The sequence below is a fragment of the Colias eurytheme genome, chromosome 17 (genome assembly GCF_061535395.1).
Source record: "Colias eurytheme isolate Ceu_HAF_F1 chromosome 17, ilColEury1 Martin Lab GWU primary, whole genome shotgun sequence".
NCBI classification, from domain to species: Eukaryota; Metazoa; Arthropoda; class Insecta; order Lepidoptera; family Pieridae; genus Colias; species Colias eurytheme.
Window position 1 is genome coordinate 7,345,744 of NC_142996.1, and position 19,674 is coordinate 7,365,417.

At 34.2% G+C, this 19,674-nt stretch overlaps 1 protein-coding gene and 1 long non-coding RNA gene across 5 annotated transcripts; both read right to left on the reverse strand.

Annotated features, from left to right (window-relative positions):
* Positions 1–935: 935 nt before the first annotated feature.
* LOC149901302 (uncharacterized) lies at positions 936–18,214 on the reverse strand. 4 transcript variants are annotated; one of them, XR_016457662.1, is made up of 4 exons: positions 18,154–18,213; positions 17,676–17,723; positions 1,372–1,556; positions 936–1,054 (listed from the first exon to the last, which is right to left on the reverse strand). It is a non-coding gene; the product is annotated as an uncharacterized LOC149901302 (long non-coding RNA). The 4 variants fall into 4 exon arrangements; XR_016457661.1 differs by lacking the exon at positions 17,676–17,723 and having other exon boundaries at positions 1,399–1,556; positions 18,154–18,214; XR_016457660.1 differs by lacking the exon at positions 17,676–17,723 and having other exon boundaries at positions 1,386–1,556; positions 18,154–18,214.
* Positions 9,660–11,826, reverse strand: LOC149901303 (uncharacterized). The gene has a single exon (XM_090111877.1). It carries the CDS (start codon positions 11,799–11,801, stop codon positions 10,473–10,475), a length of 1,329 nt encoding a protein of 442 aa, XP_089968003.1. The 5' UTR covers positions 11,802–11,826; the 3' UTR covers positions 9,660–10,472.
* Positions 18,215–19,674: the final 1,460 nt, after the last annotated feature.

Genomic DNA, 19,674 nt, shown 5'->3' on the forward strand with positions numbered 1-19,674 from the left:
TACGTGGGAAAATAAGGTAATGGAAAAGTTATTTTGAAGCAGTGAGAAAAGATAGAAGAAATGGATTATTTATGAGACTTTGTTATAAATATATTCTAGCTGTTATAGAAGGACAATATTATCTGTATTGAATTATTAAATTAAGAAAAAATATTGGTTGCCCCGCGTGTCATCCTAATGAAGTTATATGCAAATTCAATTTCCTAAATTAAAGCAACGCTTCTCATCCACTTACCGTAATATTCCTTTTATTCAGCTAAAGTGCTCAAAAGTAGATTTATACATAGAGAAGGATAATTCATACAGCAATCTGTCGCCAGCATCCTAAATCCTGGCGCCTTTTCTTGTCTAAGAGCTTTTGGCGCCAAAACCTTTTACAACTTAAATCCATATTGTCGTAGTTACTACCTTTACTATTTTGTATATTCTTTAACCGACACGCTTTAATTCCTTGGAGACGTAAAGGTGTGAAAGAGGGCATACTAACTCTTTGTATATTTTAAATTAAAAGAAATCATCTAACAACAATTGTTTCTACCAAAGTCTTTGGCCTTTGTAAATTAGTTCTTGTTTCTATATTTGCATTCTTTGTTACGACATAATTAAGATATTTCCTCTCTTTAAATTAATTAAAATATCACTTTTAGGCTTTAGGTATTCGTATTCGAAATTTCTCACTGCTTTTACTGGTGATAAACCCCATGAAATTATAACACATTTATTTAGCTGAGAGGTTTTTCTTTTCTATTTTTATCCAGTAGCTTTCTTGAATTATCTATCAAATCAATTAGCTCCTTCCGAGAATTGCAAACACAATCTCCCTGTTAAATCTCAGAAGTTCTAACTACAATATTCAAACTTAAGATACTTGGAACCTATACTGTTACCACCTGTTACTATCGGTACAGGCAATTCTATAAATAAAACAAACAAAAATAGGCACTGTTTACTTTATAATTATGTGAGTTGAATAAAAATTTACATTAATATTAGCCATTTAGTGATGACTGTGTTTGTTGTGACTTTTCGAGTTTCGTCCGTGCGCTGATTTGCCCTGAAATTGAAGAAAGTTAATTTTGTAGCAATATTATGACTATGGTCTAATGTTTAACAAAAAAGTTTGATTTTCCCTTATTTTTTATACAAAAATATGTTATTAATTATTGTTAGATAAATAGAAAAATGTTGTTTTAGTGGTGAATCACAAGTGAAAATATTTTTAATGAAACTGTTATTTACTGAATTTTAGAAATGTTCCACGCAAATATTAAATGGACTGAAGTTAATATATTTTATTTTATTTTATCAAAGTAGTCTTAGTCACAACAAAATTGCAGTATATTAAAAAAAGTTAGTAACATTCAAACCTACCCCAGAACACCTACACGCCTTACTTACTGCATGATCAGTGACGTCATTTTGTACGTCATCTGCATCAGTACCATTTGTGAAACTGTCAGGCACGGAGAAATTATTTATGTTGTCCGGGTTCGGCCAGTCCACCTCACCAGTTTGTTCCTTTTCCTTAACGCGGGAATCGTGTTTCCTGGCGCCTCCTAAAATTTGATTTTAGCGCCATCTATGATTTGGTTTTGAAACTAGTAGCTAGGTGAAACTAATAATATTGTTTTCAATTTTTGACGCAGTTTCTTAACAATATTCTATTACAAAATGTAGGTATATTTTATTTCCAAATTTTAAAAAATCAATAGGATTAAATATTATTTACTTTGATATGTACCTATAAACATTTAGTCCGTTTTCTTATGGGAAAAGGTGTACATTTTTGAGTAAAGCAATGCCATTTGGTACGAATGTTGTACTCGTCCACCTAAGCCCAAATCGCCTGGTAGCCAGTGTCTACTCCCCGGCAGAATGGAGGGAGGGGGGGTTATAGAACAGAGCGCCCGGCGCTCGGAAAAAAAATTCTGGCGGATTCATTTGGCCCTTTGAGTCGAGTTTGGTGTCGTTATCAGGTAACTAGATGATGCCCGATTCATTCCCCATACCAGTTTTTTAGGGTTCCGTAGCAAAATATGTCACAATCTTTAAAATTTATTTATTTATTTATTTATTTATTTATTTTGAAAACTACACAGCTTACAGTTTGACTTACTCTACTTATATCTATGATACAATACGCCAATTACGAGTTTTACAGTTATTATCAATTACATGTATATTTAAAACAGTAACTTATTAAAGAGTGGTGAGTAGTGTGTGTGGGTGAGTGCGTGCGTGCGTTTGAGTATGTTTGTGTGTATATATGTGTGTGTGTGTATGATTAAAATGTGTTAGGTACGTTAGATAATATTTTAATTACATTGGTTTTAAAACGATTGCGAGGGCTGTTAAACATGTCAAGAGTAGAAAATTTTTGATTGTATATCGAAGGCAGGCGATTAAAGAGTGAGTTCTTCATATATTGGTTTTTTGTACGTGGTATAAAGAATAAAGGAGTATTACGTGTTCGAGTTAGAGGGGTGTTAAAATATATATTTTCTGTTAATTGGGGGCAGTCTAGTTTGTTGTTTAGGAGATCATAAAGAAACATAATATCTGAAAGAGTACGTCTGTCTTCGAGAGTATTCATTTTAAAGAAAATGCAGGATTCTTTGTAGTCCTTAAAGTTATGTTTTGCTTTAAAACTAAGATGCTTCATAAATATCTTTTGTATTTTTTCAATTTTGTCTATATATTTTTTAAAAAATGGTCGCCATATTATACTTCCATATTCTAATATGCTTCTGACGTAACTATGATAAAGCATTTTTAAACACTGAGGGTTTTTAAAAGGTTGACTTGTTCTTAGGATGAAACCAAGGGATTTGTATGCTTTACTGGACATGTACTCAATATGGGCGTCGAAGAAACATTTATCGTCCAGAAGGATGCCGAGATCCTTTACTGAAGTTGTTCTATTAATTAACTGATTATTGATACTATATTCGAATAAAATAATGTTACGTTTACGAGAAAAGCTTATGGTTTGGCATTTTTGAATGTTTACACCGATGTTATTAATTTTAAAATATTCTCCGAGATTATCTAGATCAGATTGGAGTAGATTACAATCGGCGGTACAAGATACTTTACGGAAAATTTTGTTATCATCGGCATACAGTAAGCAATTTGAGTTCTTAATACAATGTGTTATATCGAAAAGGAAAATGTTAAAGAGTAAAGGTGATATATGGGATCCTTGTGGAACTCCGGAGGTGACGTTTATGAAGTTAGATTTATGACTTCCTATGACTACTGCCTGACGACGGTTTCTAATATAAGATATTACCCATCTATGAAGATTACCCTTAATACCTACAGCATTTAGTTTCCCGGCGAGAACATTATGGTCTACTCTATCGAAAGCCTTTTCGAGATCGGTATAAATGACGTCAATCTGAGCGCCGTCACTTATGTTAGTTAGTAAATAGTTAGTCAATTCTGAAAGGTTTGTGTTAACACTCCGAGACTTAAAAAATCCATGCTGAGATGAAGGAAGACATTGCTTACAATAGCTATACATAAAATCATTAACTATACTGTCCATAATTTTACCGAAAATATTTAAAATTGATATACCCCTGTAGTTAGTAATTTCATTTTTTGAACCTTTTTTAAAAATGGGGATTACACGTGCATCTTTCCATTGTTTGGGGTAGATACCTTCATCCAAAGATCGTTGAAAAATCAATTTTAAGGGAACAGCAAGCCCGTTTACGCATTTTTTAACAAATATAGCAGGAATCCCGTCTAAGCCTGCGCCCTTTTTACTATCTAGTTTTTTAACCGCATTTGTTATCAGTTTATCTGAAATTTTAATTGAATTAATTACGTTAGAATGGGGCTCCTCTGCGTATGGTTTGGGATCGTAGGAAGAAGATTGTATGAATACGCTTTGGAAAAAGCTATTAAAAGCGTTACATATATCTGCACCACAAGAATAAGTCACTCCATTATATACCATACGACATGGCAAGCTGTTGTTTTTGCGTTTGTTATTTACAAAACTCCAAAACTCTTTAGGATTATGAATTATTTCTTTTTCGCACCTATTAATATAATTTTTAAAACATTCTTCTTGTAAAACTTTAATCCTATTTCGTAGTAAAGCAAATGCTGCGTAATCATTCGGGTTTTTAAATTTTTTCCAATTTTTATGAAGTTTAGACTTTTCTTTAATGATATTAATTAATGATGGGGTGTACCATTGAGGGTACTTAAAACGTCCTGAAACCCGCGCAGAGGGTACGTATTTTTCTATGATTGAGTTAAGCTCTTTGTAAAAACCATTAACTGCATCATCAACGGTCCCGTTAGTAAGAATTCGGTGCCATTCGATCTTCCCGAGTGCCGAGTTAATTGACATATAATCAGCTTTAAAAAATTTTTTTATGATCCGTGGATTATTACGCAGGGGTTTTATTTTATAGTTTTTGATGTTTATAAGTAATGGGGGATGAAATTTATCGATATTCACTAAAGCTGGGTCGCATTGTTCGCAAATTAATGAAAGATTTGAAAAAACAAGGTCAAGAATATTTCCGCAACAATTATTAGTGAAGTTATACTGTGAGAGTCCGGATAAATACATAGAATTCATAAAATCGTCGGCGGTTCGCATTAAGAGTGTATTAGAACTATTTTTATTCAAATGTCCGTCAGGCGTCCACGCGAGAAAAGGTAAATTAAAATCTCCGATTAATAAAAATGAGTCATTCGACCTACTCGAATGAAAGTTAACGAAGGATTCGTTGAAGTCGACCAATATACTGGCCGCATTGGAATTCGGTGGAATATATATTGCTCCCACGTGAATATCCGCGTTTTTTGAATATAGATTTAATAGCGTACTACTTAGAACATGACCGGGAATCGTAATCCAAATACATTCAACGTTACCAACGTGGGTCTCGTTTGTTAGAAATGCGGAATAACATCTTTTTATACAAATCATAACTCCGCCTCCCTTCATATTATTACGTCTACGATCATGCCTAAATACGTCGTAACGGCTATCACATATTTCTGAGTCTAACACTCCCTCACACAACCAAGTTTCAGTTATAATTATGATATCATAATTGTTCGCTTCGATATTTTTGTAAAAGTTTGATAATTTAGTTCTGAGTCCACGAGTGTTCTGATAGTAAATGTTTAGAAATTTCATTTTTAAGAATGTATAAAAGTGTAATCACAAGTAGAAAAAAAATAAAATTGTTATGAGGGTGAATTGAAATTAAAACGCTGAGGACTCGAAGCAAGTTAAGCGAAGCGGGTATGTGTGATTGGAGTGCAGCTGCTCGCAACCTTTTATTGAAAATTATCTGCAATATAATTAAATGTAATATTATAATATATATGTGTTTATAAATGATGTATGTGTATGTGTGATGTGTCGGTATGTTATACAAGAATATTATTAATTTTATACAAATTTGAGATTTTACATTGATATAGTAATAATATAAAATAACAAAATGAACACTACAAATACGCAAAATTAAGTACATCAATAGTTTTTTGATAAATATTTTTCTAATTCTTCTTCGGTGCTTATAGCTATTGGGGGCGATTTTTCGTTCATGCGCATATAAATGGTACAGTTTTTTATCCATATATATTTGATGTTATTATCTTTCGCACGAAGTCGACATTTGTTAAAAAGAATTTTATTCGCAATTGTTAAGTGTTCATTTATAAATATCTTTGATGAATTACCTTCAAATCCGAGGTCGCTAGATGTTAAACCCTTATTTTTATTTGCTTTGCGAAAGTTGGCTATTATATTATTTTTAATATTCCTTGATTTTAGTTTGGCTATGATTCTTCTTGGCTTATTGGGGTTTGAGTGAAGCGGCTGGACCCTGGTGATAAATTCGATGTCGTCTTTTTGTATGTTGACATTTATTGAAGTTGCAATTTGTAGTAGAAGTTGTGGAAGATCTTCTTTCGATTTTTCCGGCACACCAACAACTTCAATATTTAGGAAACGACATTGCTGCTGTGAATATCTGTGTTCTTTTTCAATATTATTTGATTTTTTTTGCAGGTCTTTTATTAAGTCGTCACGCAATGCTAAATTTTTTTCTAGGTTTATAATACGATTTTCACATACTCCAATTTTTAATTTGAATGTATCTACTTCCTTCGTCAAATTGTCTATTATTATTAATTTAGAGTCTATATTATCCAGTTTTGTACTCAGCTCTTCGATTCTTTGAAAATCAATGCTTGTTTTTAGGTCACCTAGCTCCGAGCGTAACTGATTCACTTGTTGCGGTAGATGTGCCAAGGTTTGTAAAAGCGTTTCAATCCTTTCAAGGGCGGGCTGGTCGACCGACGATTCCGTGATTTTCTCTGTGTCGAGATCTTCAGATGGAGTAGGTCTTGGGGAGGCTATGTGTAATTTAGGTTTACATTCCGCGCATGTCCACGACGCTTGCCTGTCGGCTCCAAGTCTACGCCAACCGATTTCCGTTAATGAGACACAGTTATAATGGAAATGTGTACGGCAAATGGAGCAACGTGCACCTTCTGTGACTTTATTATCGCAGCGTTTGCATGTTATGTTATTCATCGTGAAAAAGGTTGACAATCTATGGTTGATGTTATAGGCATGAGATAACGACTCACCGGTGACACGCAGAAACGGCCGTTGTAGCAGAGAGCGAGTCAAAAAATATCGGACTTCTTCTTTACTCGAGGTGGAGCGGGAGGCTGTCGCCGTGATGCGTTCATATATTTAATGTATTATGGCGATAGAAAAATGATCAAAATGGTTATTACTATATGGGTCAGAATACTTTGTATATTGAGTTGTGATTTTATTTGCAACAATTAACACGTCCACTCTCAATAGTTACAGAATTACGAATGTAATTGTAATGAAAATATAATGAAAATAATAAACTTTTGGCAGTGTAAATGTAATGAAAATAATAAACTTTTGGCAGTGGCAAAATCCAAACAAACCAGTATATTTTTATATTTTTTTATGAAACTTGGTTTATAAAAAAATACTGTCTGAAAGGCCATTTCATGCAGATTATAAAAACATTAACATGTAACATATATCTTACCATTTTCAATGTGAAATAAATTATAGAAAGTACAGGAACGTTCGTCAGCGCAGCGTAGGGGACGGCTAATAGACCCGAAAAATAAGCAATAACATAAAACAAAAACCAGTCAAGTGCGAGTCTGACTTGCACATCGAGTGTTTCGTACTTATTTGTCCTATACCATGTTATCTTGTCTGGTAGTACCTGGTTAACTGGTACACACACACTTTCGTCTTTATAATAATAATAATAATAAATTCTTTATTTAAGAGTAACAGAGACTCATTTTACATACAATACACAAAAATCACTAATACACATATAAAATTAAGCTCACAATCATAAAATATAAAAATTGACATGTCACAAAATATAATAATAATCAATACATAAAGTCACAGAAAAATTAAATAAAAATGAAAATTAAAATTAAACTACGCAATAAATAATTAATCTAAAAATACAAATTATAAAATTGACATGTCACAAATATTAATAATCAATGAAACATACATAAAATCACAGAAAAATTAAACAAAAAAAATTAAAATACGCAATAAATAATTAATCTAAAAATACAAATTATTAGGTCTACAATTTAAAAAACTTCACGTCTCACCAACACATTAATAAAATGTTCGTGCATTGGTGAGTCTATTTTTTGCGATAATGCATTTAGTATTTCGTTGGGACTTGCACGTAACCGTTGGAGTATTGCAGCTGTCTTTTTTCGCAAAATGGCATGAAAATCATTAGTGTGAGCCTGCGCAAACATTTCAGACGCTGAACAATGCCTCGGCAAGCCCATCAGCATCCTAAACCCATTATTATATTGCACCCGTAATGCATTCATACTCTTTTTTGAGTACTTGAACCACAGGCTTCCCGTGTAGAAGTTTTGGCAATAGGCTTTGAATAAAGTTATTTTTGCCTCTTTGCTACATCGGGCGAACCTGTGGGCCAGCATATTACATTTCGCCGCCAGGGATCTCCTCTCACGCTCAATGTCAACTTGATCATTCAAGTCCTCCGAAACACAGTGTCCTAGATACTTAAACTGTTTTACCCTCTTTAATGCTATTTGGTTTAGGTTGACTACGGGTTCGTAACCAATGTGCTTTCGGGGGACTCCAAAGATCATATAAACGCTTTTTGCGACATTATATGATAAGCCATGCTTGGCAGCATACTCCTGGCAGGAATTCAGTAGTTCTCTAATGGAACCTGCAGTGGGTCCTAACAGGACCATATCATCTGCGTAGCTGATGTTATTAACGCATACACCATCTATCCAACAGCCTGCCTTTTTCCTGAGCTCTAATATGAGTTCATTTACATACAGGTTGAAAAGCTTCGGCGAGGTTAAACCTCCCTGCCTCACGCCACACTCCAACCTATATGAATCGGATAACTCTGTCCCCCACCTGACATTGTTCACTTGATTTGCATACCAAAATTGCAGTACACTTATCAACTCCCTTTGTACTCCTGCCTTCTCCATCTTTTCCCACAGTATATCATAAGATACAAGGTCAAAAGCCTTAGAAAGATCGAGAAAGCAGGCGTACACTGGGGTTCTTCTGCTAGTATAGTATTGAATAGTTTGTTTTAGGCAGAGTATCGCACTTTCTGTTGATAGACCTGGTTGAAAGCCGAATTGGGCATCATCCAGGTTCAGCGCTTCGCCAAGACATTTATCAAACAAACTATCCAAAACCTTAGCTGCTATGGTGGCCAGTGATATTGGTCTGTAATTTGACCTATCCGAAATATTGCCAGTTTTGTTTTTGACAATAGGGACCACAATAGTTCTCATCATCTCAGCGGGAATATAAGAATGACTTACACAAAGAGAGTAAAACTTAGCAAGCACTCGGGGCAAGTGCACACCTGCATATCTCAAATGCTCCACACTGAGGCTATCATAGCCCGGTGATTTACCTCTCGTCATCTTATTTATGACACTCGCCACCTGTTTAGCTGAAAAAGTAATAAGATCATTGTTTAGATCTTTATCAAGGCTAAACATTTGCTTGGAAGGTCCCAAAGGTGATGATACCTTAAAGTGATCCCTAAACATATTTGCAATTTCTTTCGGAGTATTGCAGCCCGCGACACTCACTGGTAAGCTCGGTCGAACATTGAGATTATTGGTCGCTTTCCAAAATCTGGAAAAGTTTTTCGTTGACCTGTAAGAAGCAATCATGTCCATTTTTATTTCATCTTGATGATTCTGACACCATCTCAGCCTACTTTTAAATATTTTACGACTTACACACATATCTTCCCAGATCTTGCCAGTTTTTGGTTTATTATATGACAGCCATATGTGGTATTTCGACCGAGCCTCATAGTGAGCCTCACGTACATGTTTATTCCATCCAACAACTTGACCTTTTTTCTTCTCAGTTACTGTATGAGACAATGAGGCAGCATGGGACAGAATTCCTATAATCTCATTGTACACTTTATCAAGGCAAACTTTATGATATGTGTCTCTGCATATTTTTCCACAACTTTTATGAAATTCAGCAAAATCAATCTCTCTGAGTTTGCTGTTACATATTTCATGATACTCACTAGTCTGGCGCTCATTCCTGTGACCCCATTTTATTTTATCAATGACATATCCTGATTGAGGCATTTTTGTCATAATACAATTGAGGTCACATTCTATAATAAGAGGAAAGTGGTCAGACCAGTAGACATCATGACCTAAACTTACATCAATTACAGTCCGCCAAGCAGATTTAGTCACTATGCAGTGATCTAACCATCGAAGACTGCCATTGATGTCACTTCTGTAGGTGTATGTATTAGAATTAATACCCAATTTATTTGTGTCCGCACATATCCACAATTCATCAGAGCAAAAAGTGTCTAACTCATTCCAGAAAGGCTGCATAGGATGTGCGTTAAAGTCACCTAACATGAAAATATTTTCTATGTTATAGCTATCAACTATGGTCTTAATTTCACATAAACAACTCGTAAATTCAAACATATTTTCAGAATTATCAGTTGGCATATATACACTAAATATTATAATATGTGTATTATTACTTAAAACAGCTTTAAACGCACATATTCTATTACTATTGCAATCAATAATTTCTACACTTTTAAACAAGCCTTTTCTCCACAGGATTGCAACCCCACCGTATGGTCTGCCCTTAAGTAGGCCCTTAGTTAAGTCTACAGCTGATTTACCTGTGTATTCAAAGTCTTTGCTTATCGACCCAAGCAAAGGCAGATCATACGGCAGTAGCCAAGTTTCTTGAAGAGCAAGAATATCTGCATATCTACACATATCGCTCACATTATCCAACGATCGCTTTAGTGATTTACAATTAAAACTTATCATTTTACATGTTTTAGCCATTATTAATTTTTAACTATTATTAACAACTACTTTACAGTGACAACTTCACGTGATTTTCCCGATTTGGTAGATTTTTTAAGTGTAATAAAACGCCTAAAACAGATACCTTCGGGCCATGTTTCTGTATTCAAAAATATGTGTAATTTATTTCTAGCGACAAATAATTTAAATGAGTTATAGCTTTTTTCCTTTTTACATTGAATTTTTTCTAAAGTAACTAATTCACTAGTTTTGTTTTTAATATATTCCACTATGTCACTTTCACTTGTTTCTTTACACACGTTAGATATATACAACGGTACTTTGTTCGGCGCAGCTCTAAATTTATTGTCAAAATTCGCTCGCCCTGTCTCACTAATAAATCTATTTTTAGATATTACATTCTTTTTTCGTTGAACCGTTTGCCATTTTTCATCCTCATTTACTCGTTCATGCAATAAACTTTCACGAACAATGTCAGCCATAGTTCGCTCCGTAGTATTACAGCCATTTATGTTATTATAAGTATAATTCATCGCACGTTCCACAGAAGCGCGCGCGCTGCATTCAACCGGTTTAGTAATGCACGAAACCGCGGTGTTGGCCTCCACGCGCGAGCCTATCGCGGTCTCTTTCTCAGGTTCGGGAAGAGATGAGACAACACATTTATCAACAGTTGCGTGTGTCGAAACCGCAGTGGCCTCATTTCTTTGTCTCGGCGAATGTCCTTGAAAGGCCGGTTCGAACGTTGAGCGTGAGGGCGAGATAGATGATATATAAGCGCACTCTTCACTCGCACTACACTTAGCAACAGTGGCCGTTGACTCGTCACAGAGCGGTTGAAGACCCATCGGTCCGCTATCACAGCTATAGCTATTCAATGCGTATGCGCCCCGCTTTGTGTTTATGTAGTTCAACGATTTTTCTCGCGAACATTCAAATGTATCCTTTAATTGTTTTTTCGTGACATAAGTAGATTTAATTGTTTTTAATTCGTCCTTCAGTAAGTTAATATCACGCAGTAATCTGGTTACGTCTACGTGATCGAAAGTCACAGGTGGTAACTTATGTAAGTCTCTAGCCACGAAGATTGGTAGACGTTCTGGATCAGTTGCATCTATATGCTTTAGTAGTTCAATGACATCCTCCAAGTCCCTTGTAGATTTAGATTCTTTCTTTCGTCTCTTAATTTTTCTTATTGGAACAGCGTCAAACAACAACTTTTTTGCTTCGAAAATATCATCGGTGGAGAAAGCCGTTCGGCAGATCTGCACCAAACCTTCTTCATCCATGACGTTCATTTTGTTGTGCATGAAAGCCAGCACTTCATTTATTACTATGTTACACGCAGAACATTTTAAGACCGTAGAGGCCATTGCCCTCGCGCGCGCACCGTGTGTCAACGACCTTTCGCTTTCGCGATCAGCTGATGACTGATAATAGATCAGTAAATAAAGAATTTATTATTATTATTATGTTTCTCATTTCCATAATACTCGGGTACCACCAGAAGGACGGTACCCGGATCTTTGGAAGGCTTACGTGGGGACACGGATCCAACACGCAGAGGCCCTTTCGAGATTTTTAATGTGTTGTGGGACACCAGCCGCAGCCTGCCCATGACTGCACTATAGAGATACAGCCCCAGGCAGTCCGCGGCCGATGTAGGACTATTGCAGGGTATGGAAATTTAATAACTGGGCTATGGATTGGGATGCTAAATGGACTGGTATTGGGGACTATGGGAAACTATGGCACCTGCCTTTCTACTAAAAGAAAGTAAAAATATGTTGGCAGGTGGTGACTCGCCCTCTCACTGTATGGGCCCCCGAAATAAGTCGCTGCAATAGTGCGACAAGGGGGCAACATATTGTGAGCAGCTAAGGGTGGAGAGGCGTCCCTGGACTTTAAACTACGATCACGCGCTCCCTGAGGGTCCAGCATCACGTGCCCACTCGCCACTTATGATTCGCATCCACCCTTCGAGCTAAAAGCTAAAAGCTCTCGCGACTCCACTCTGGCCGGCCTGTTAAGGCAAGCCAGAGGTGGGGGTCCTGTCCTCGTCAGGCTTCACTCCGACCGGCCGGTGAAGGCGAGCCGGAGATGAAGACAGGGGCCTCCCCCGGGAGCACTCGGTTCCCGCGGGGTCGCTACTCCCCGACACCTCGCCACAAGGTGTCCTGCGGGTTGACTGATTGCACGGGTGGAATATCTGTTGTCACGTAGACAACAGATATTCCAACCGCGGGCGATGGGGTCGTCACATCCCTACGCCCTTATTATTATTATTATTATAATAATAGAACGTTTTTGTATTAATAATAATGACAACCACCACCACAATTACATAATTCGGTACATTTGAGCTGGCGTATAAAACACTTCAATCTGGAATTGCAAGATTTCACGCACCGACATCTTATCAATTCAAAGCTTCTCTTTTCTTTTTATTTCAGATGGGCAAGGAATATTTTGATTTTTTTAGGTCCCTAAATATATACAGCCTGTAAAACTACCCTTAAGGTGTGTTGTTTAAGGGCAGCTTCTGTGGAAGGCAAATTTTAGATTTGCCTGTCCGTTTTTGTTAAAAATTTGTTTGCGACCCTCATTTACTGTCACAGCGGGGTACAATGTGAAAAACAAACATGTACTTATAATAATTATAAAAAAATATAAGTTCTGGATAAGAGTATCCTTAAAATATCCTGACCGTTCTTACCTATCATGCATTGTAATCACAAACCTTTCAATTTCAGTGTCTGCATATTTGCCACTGTAAAGTGCTTCAAATCCTCGTGTGACATTCGGATATGCCTTCTATACCTTAAATGCAGGTGTACCTATAGTTCTTTTAGACCTTCTAGCTTGGAATACATGATATTCTGTACTAGCCATATCTGTCGACTGTTCTTAACATTATTTTGGCTACTACTACTATATCGTGTGTTCCAAAGCTGACAGTAAATGAGGGTCGCAAACAAATTTTTAACAAAAACGGACAGGCAAATCTAAAATTTGCCTCCCACAGAAGCTGCCCTTAAACAACACACCTTAAGGGTAGTTTTACAGGCTGTATATATTTAGGGACCTAAAAAAATCAAAATATTCCTTGCCCATCTGAAATAAAAAGAAAAGAGAAGCTTTGAATTGATAAGATGTCGGTGCGTGAAATCTTGCAATTCCAGATTGAAGTGTTTTATACGCCAGCTCAAATGTACCGAATTATGTAATTGTGGTGGTGGTTGTCATTATTATTAATACAAAAACGTTCTATTATTATATATCTTTATTTTTAACAATGTTACCTGACTTCATTTATAATTTAAAGATGATTAAAAATCACACTAATATTATAAAGAAGAAAGTGTGTGTGTATCAGTTAACCAGGTCCTACCAGACAAGATAACATGGTATAGGACAAATAAGTACGAAACACTCGATGTGCGAGTCAGACTCGCACTTGACTGGTTTTTGTTTTATGTTATTGCTTATTTTTCGGGTCTATTAGCCGTCCCCTACGCTGCGCTGACGAACGTTCCTGTACTTTCTATAATTTATTTCACATTGAAAATGGTAAGATATATGTAACATGTTAATGTTTTTATAATCTGCATGAAATGGCCTTTCAGACAATATTTTTTTATAAACCAAGTTTCATACAAAAATATAAAAATATACTGGTTTGTTTGGATTTTGCCACTGCCAAAAGTTTATTATTTTAAAGATTGTGACATATTTTGCTACGGAACCCTAAAAAACTGGTATGGGGAATGAATCGGGCATCATCTAGTTACCTGATAACGACACCAAACTCGACTCAAAGGGCCAAATGAATCCGCCAGAATTTTTTTTCCGAGCGCCGGGCGCTCTGTTCTATAACCCCCCCTCCCTCCCTTCTGCCGGGGAGTAGACACTGGCTACCAGGCGATTTTGGCTTAGGTGGACGAGTACAACATTCGAACCAAATTTCATTGCTTTACTCAAAAATGTATACCTTTCCATACAAGCATGCCCATAAGAAAACGGACTAATTGTATTTGTCGCAGCAAAAAGTAAAAATTTAAAAAGGGGTCAAGTGGGTATTGGCACGCAAAATATCGAGTTCCGTGTTTGTAATAAACGACATTAGGTATTTACTTTAAATGTTTAGATCGTTTTAACGGTGTGTGTGTGTTTTGCGACCCTCAATAATCATGAAACACTTAAATTGTTCCTTTGTAAAACTTATTTCGACGAGTAGTACAGAAATAGATAAGCTTACCACAGGGAAATTTCATAAAGAATGTTAAATAGGATATTTATTGGAGTAGTAGTTGCCAACATTTTGAGTTTTATAATAAGTATAACAAATATCCCAACCGAAGGGTATTAACGAAGTTGATAGAAATTTCCGATTAAGATTAATTTCATTTTGAACCACAGCACGATCGTGCGCTGTCTTAGTTTTCAACAGTACGTACCAATTCAATGTTCAATCGAATCGAATTCAATTGAATTAGATCTCAATAATGTCGGGAATACGCCTCTTGTTCTCCAAAATTGTACTAATGTTGCGCAAGCCAATATTGGTTTTTAATTTGTCCCTGATTATAGCATAAAAAGATGGATGGATAGCATATAAGGGAATACGTGACAAAATTCTTCTTATAGTGGCACTTCATTACTGGAGATTTGTCATGCTTCTTGTGATTATTCCTATTGTTTTACTGACCGAAAATGATGACAAAATTAGCTTTGTATTTATCTACTATTTAACTTTGATATGTAAATACCTAAAATATGAATAACGTGTTTCTTCCTTCTGTGGCCCTGTCTTTTCCTAACCGAAAATGATGTCAAAATTAGCTTTTACAACTTCGGCATGTAAATACATTGTTAATACCTAATAAATGTAATGAATAACGTAAATAACATTCGCAATATAAGAATATGTTCATTTTCAAAATATATATTGGTTCATGTAGCTGGCATGAGTGTAATAGCAATTTAATTCCGTTTCAAGTATCATCAACACAGCTGAGATGGCTCCGTCTTGCGTCGTTCGCAATTATAGTTTAAGAGACTACGTAGATTTTATTATAATATAAATTTTAATGTTACGAGGAATGATGTTGAAACGAAATACTTGACAACAAAATTCTGGGTTAATTAATTGAGAATTTTATAGCAGAATTGATTTCTGAATTCGCCAGAATGATATTGAAGATTCAAGAGACAGGCGTAAGTGTGTACTATAATATTGAAATATAAGTGGATAAGAATGTCTGTGTAATCTATTCAAATTGTAAAATAAAACGTATCATTAAAATCTGCTCTTTATGATAGATAATATTATTTAACAGCAAATTTTTACACATTCATAAACGTTAATAATATTTCTGTTTTGACTCTATATTCCAGCTATAGAAATAGGTCAAAATTAAAAAAATGAACACAATCAGTCTCTTATAATGTACCTACGTGTCTACATTTGCTAAAAATTAATTAAACAAAATCTACCTAATAATGTCTCGAGCATAATGAGCTCTCTGACTATCTATTCATTTAGTTATAACTCAAAAGAGCTTATATATTGGTGTTAGTAGACTAGACGCTCTCTAGCTTTTAATAAAGTGGTCTAGCTAGCATTAGATTTCACTTCCTAACAACAAAGGATCTACAAATATTACATTATCTAGTGATCTAGAGTTGTACCTCTCTCTTTATACCTATAGAAAGAAAGAAAAAAGTTTCAAATAATTAAGGTAATACACGGTCACTTTAAACTTCCTAGAACAGTTCAGCCTACTAACAACATAATATTAATTTATTTCAACGATCTTTAATGAGATATTTTACGAAATTAATAAAAAAATATTTCATATAAACCTATCATCTTACATCTTACAATTCATAAGAATTAAGACATTATAATTAAATATGAGAGTATTATTAATAATATCAAATTATTACCAAATTATAATCTTAAGATTATAATATTTAAAAAATGTGAATATTATTTCGCTCGTATCAACTAGAATAACTTATTTGTTTTTAACATTTTTAACTATTATTATAGACACAAAAAGGAAACCAACACGTCAAAATCGTTTGTTGAGGTTAAAGTACTGGTAATTGATAGAGTTTTATTATTATATACAGTATACACTGTTTTTCCCGTATTTTCTGTATTAATAAAGTGTATTGTATTTTAAACTGCACAAGAAGATAATTCCTAGTATGTAGTTAATATAAAGTATTTTTCCTGCTTAAGCAACAATTTTTCACTGCTGCTCCGCTCTTATTGTAGCGCGATCTCGTTACGTGGAATATCCAAATCAAAAAGAAAATAAACAAACAAACTCGTCCGCTTTTACATTTTAGTGTAGATTATGCACCACTCTACAAGTTTATATTATGTAGTTATAGTGTATGAAACTGATCATCAGAAATATTTTCTCAAGCTTGTAGTTACGCAATACGCAAACTTTTGAAGATCATTTTAGAGTTTTGGGTGTGTTAATAACTTGATTGCAACTAGACTAAACTTTCGTGAATCAATAGCACACACAAAAATATTGATTCAAGAGACCTAGATTCTCATTAAGACACAAAACTATTATTCTTATACTTAGTAGTTACTACGTACTTTTTCGCTCTTTTACCATTCACGCGGACATCTTGACATCATTTACCCTATACAAATACTTCATACATAGATAATATAGTTAGATATCTCCAAGATTTCATTAAGGTATCGTATGCCAGGCACAATATCTTCACATTGTCTTCTTAATTAAGTTTTAGGTAACAATCATAGATACAAAGCATCATTGTTTAAACAGCTATGTGTATGTCAACGATGTTTAAAAGAGAAATTATGATGATTTAATATGCCTGAATAGGAAATATTACTAAGATTCTTTATATTTAAAGAATATCCATTGTCCATGTTAAAAATAAAAATGTACATCAGGTTCCATGAAAGCCAATGATTATTTTAATACTTATTTATCATCATTGTAAGATAATTGTATTTGTAGGTTAAAACATTACCTTAATAATTTAGCTAAATGAAAATATTATTTTATCTTAGACTAAAAGAAAGAACAAATCATGGTAGGCTTTATAATTATATCTACTGTGATTAGATACCACAAAAATAATTTACACATTTACACATAGGACAAAACACAGAGTAAATAGTAGTTTGTAATTACAAACAATTATTTTTTATTACAAAACATAAATTTAATTTAGTAACTTCTTACCAATAGAAAATCCAGGATCAAATGTTCCATTTAATGAAAACCCAATTTCTGAAATAATGTTTTACTAAAGAATGACAAGACGCCGAGCTACAAGAATAGCTTATTAACAACCATATTTTATTCATATAAACTCTAATTTGTTTATCTTGTTTCTAATAAATAAATGTTCTAATGATTCGTACAATTCAACTAAATTTTGGTACAAAATATATTTGCGTAAAATGAAAAGTATAACTAAAGAAAAATCTAACAGTGGCAAAACGACAAACTATTTTATTCCTATTTTTACACGTTTAGTAGACCACCAGTTCCTCTCACGAAAAAGATACTGATGCACCCTGCATTAAAAAATCTATGAACTTCATTGTGGGTCCTTCATAAATATTTTTTTTGTTATCAGCATTTTAAAATATTTGCAAAGATAAAGAGAAAATCACAAAATAAGTATATATATCTACAAAGCTTCAATTAAACGTACCTGATTGCACAGAAATAATTAATAAACACACGAGTGAAGCCACTAGCACCTTCATTTTCCTTTTTTCTTTTACTTTGTACATAAAATTCAACCGTTTTATATACACCTATACCGGATACCATCTTAAAGATAAGAAAAATACCCATAATTTCTCAATAATTACACAACATTTTACACGCTTTGGTTCTATTTTAAATAGAATAATATGTAGAACATTAAAAAAGGCAGGAAAACCCATATAAAGTAGATTACCAAAAGGTTTTTAAATACTCGAATAGTCAAAAAACGTAATAGTAAACATAGTCCTTAAAAAATACAGAAAATGTATGAAAAAGCGTGTTTAAGACAATGGATAAAACAATAAAAATGTTTGCTTACAAATTAATAGCTGCAAAATTAATAGTACCTATAATGCGGGACTGGCCATAATAATTCGATAATGTGATTGGCCCTCAAAGGGCGAGTTCAAAAATTAGAAATTGCACGGCTTAATAAGTACTTTTTAAGCTTTATGAACATTAATGCCATTATTACACACTTGACTGATATTTTTTTATATAAATATTGAAGTAAAAATATAAATGTTTTTTTAGCATTTGTTACAAAGCTAAAAGTTCTATTGAAATGAAAAATCTGGAAATTGTCAGCGATCTGTAAATTTAAACAAGAACCTTCTAACGAACGATCAAATTTTATTCCAAGAAAGAAAGAAGTCTTTTATGTATTCACCCAAATATTCGAAATCGACACTTCAATGTGCAAAATGATTTATAATAAAGAAACGTAGTGTAGCAACTAGTAACTAAACAACGACAAACGACTAGTTTCCTTAAAGGTGTTTATTGTTTGCACTGTCACACGTTGCCTTTGAACTAATGATGTGTAAATATGAGGTTTTTGGGCAAAGGATAATGGTGTTTACTAAGTTTATATATGTTTTTGTTGCTAGAGGGTACGTGGTACAATTAATTTCATGACTTCAAGTCGTATTCCCGGAAATTTATGTTGTAATTGGATCAAATATTATTAACTATTTATATATCGCTTAGAGTTTATTTAAAAGGGTCTATTGGGTAAAGGACCATGTTTAGTTAGGGCGTGCAAAAAGGGAATTGGAAAAACACCAAAAAGACGCTGATTTTAGAAAAAATATTTGTTAATTTCCAATCCTCTTGGTACAACTCAATGTAACCCTATACTTAATTTTTGTAGATTCTTAGAGATTCTTTTAACATGTTTATTCGATATGTTCGTGCAAAGAGCTAAAATTTTTGAGGAGACGTAAACAGTTTTTCAGTATCATTACGATTTAATTCCCTTTGTAGAATACCCATCATTTCAAAATATAAATAAATAAATCATAAAAAGTGTTCAATACGTCCCTGTACAAAATGGATTACATTCAACAATTTTATTTGCTGTAAAAAAGGTGAATCATTGTCGCCTTTTACGATTGTGTAATCAGTCCCCTCGCGATAATGTTTGATCATTTAAAGTAAGTGATTTAGGGCCTTTATATTC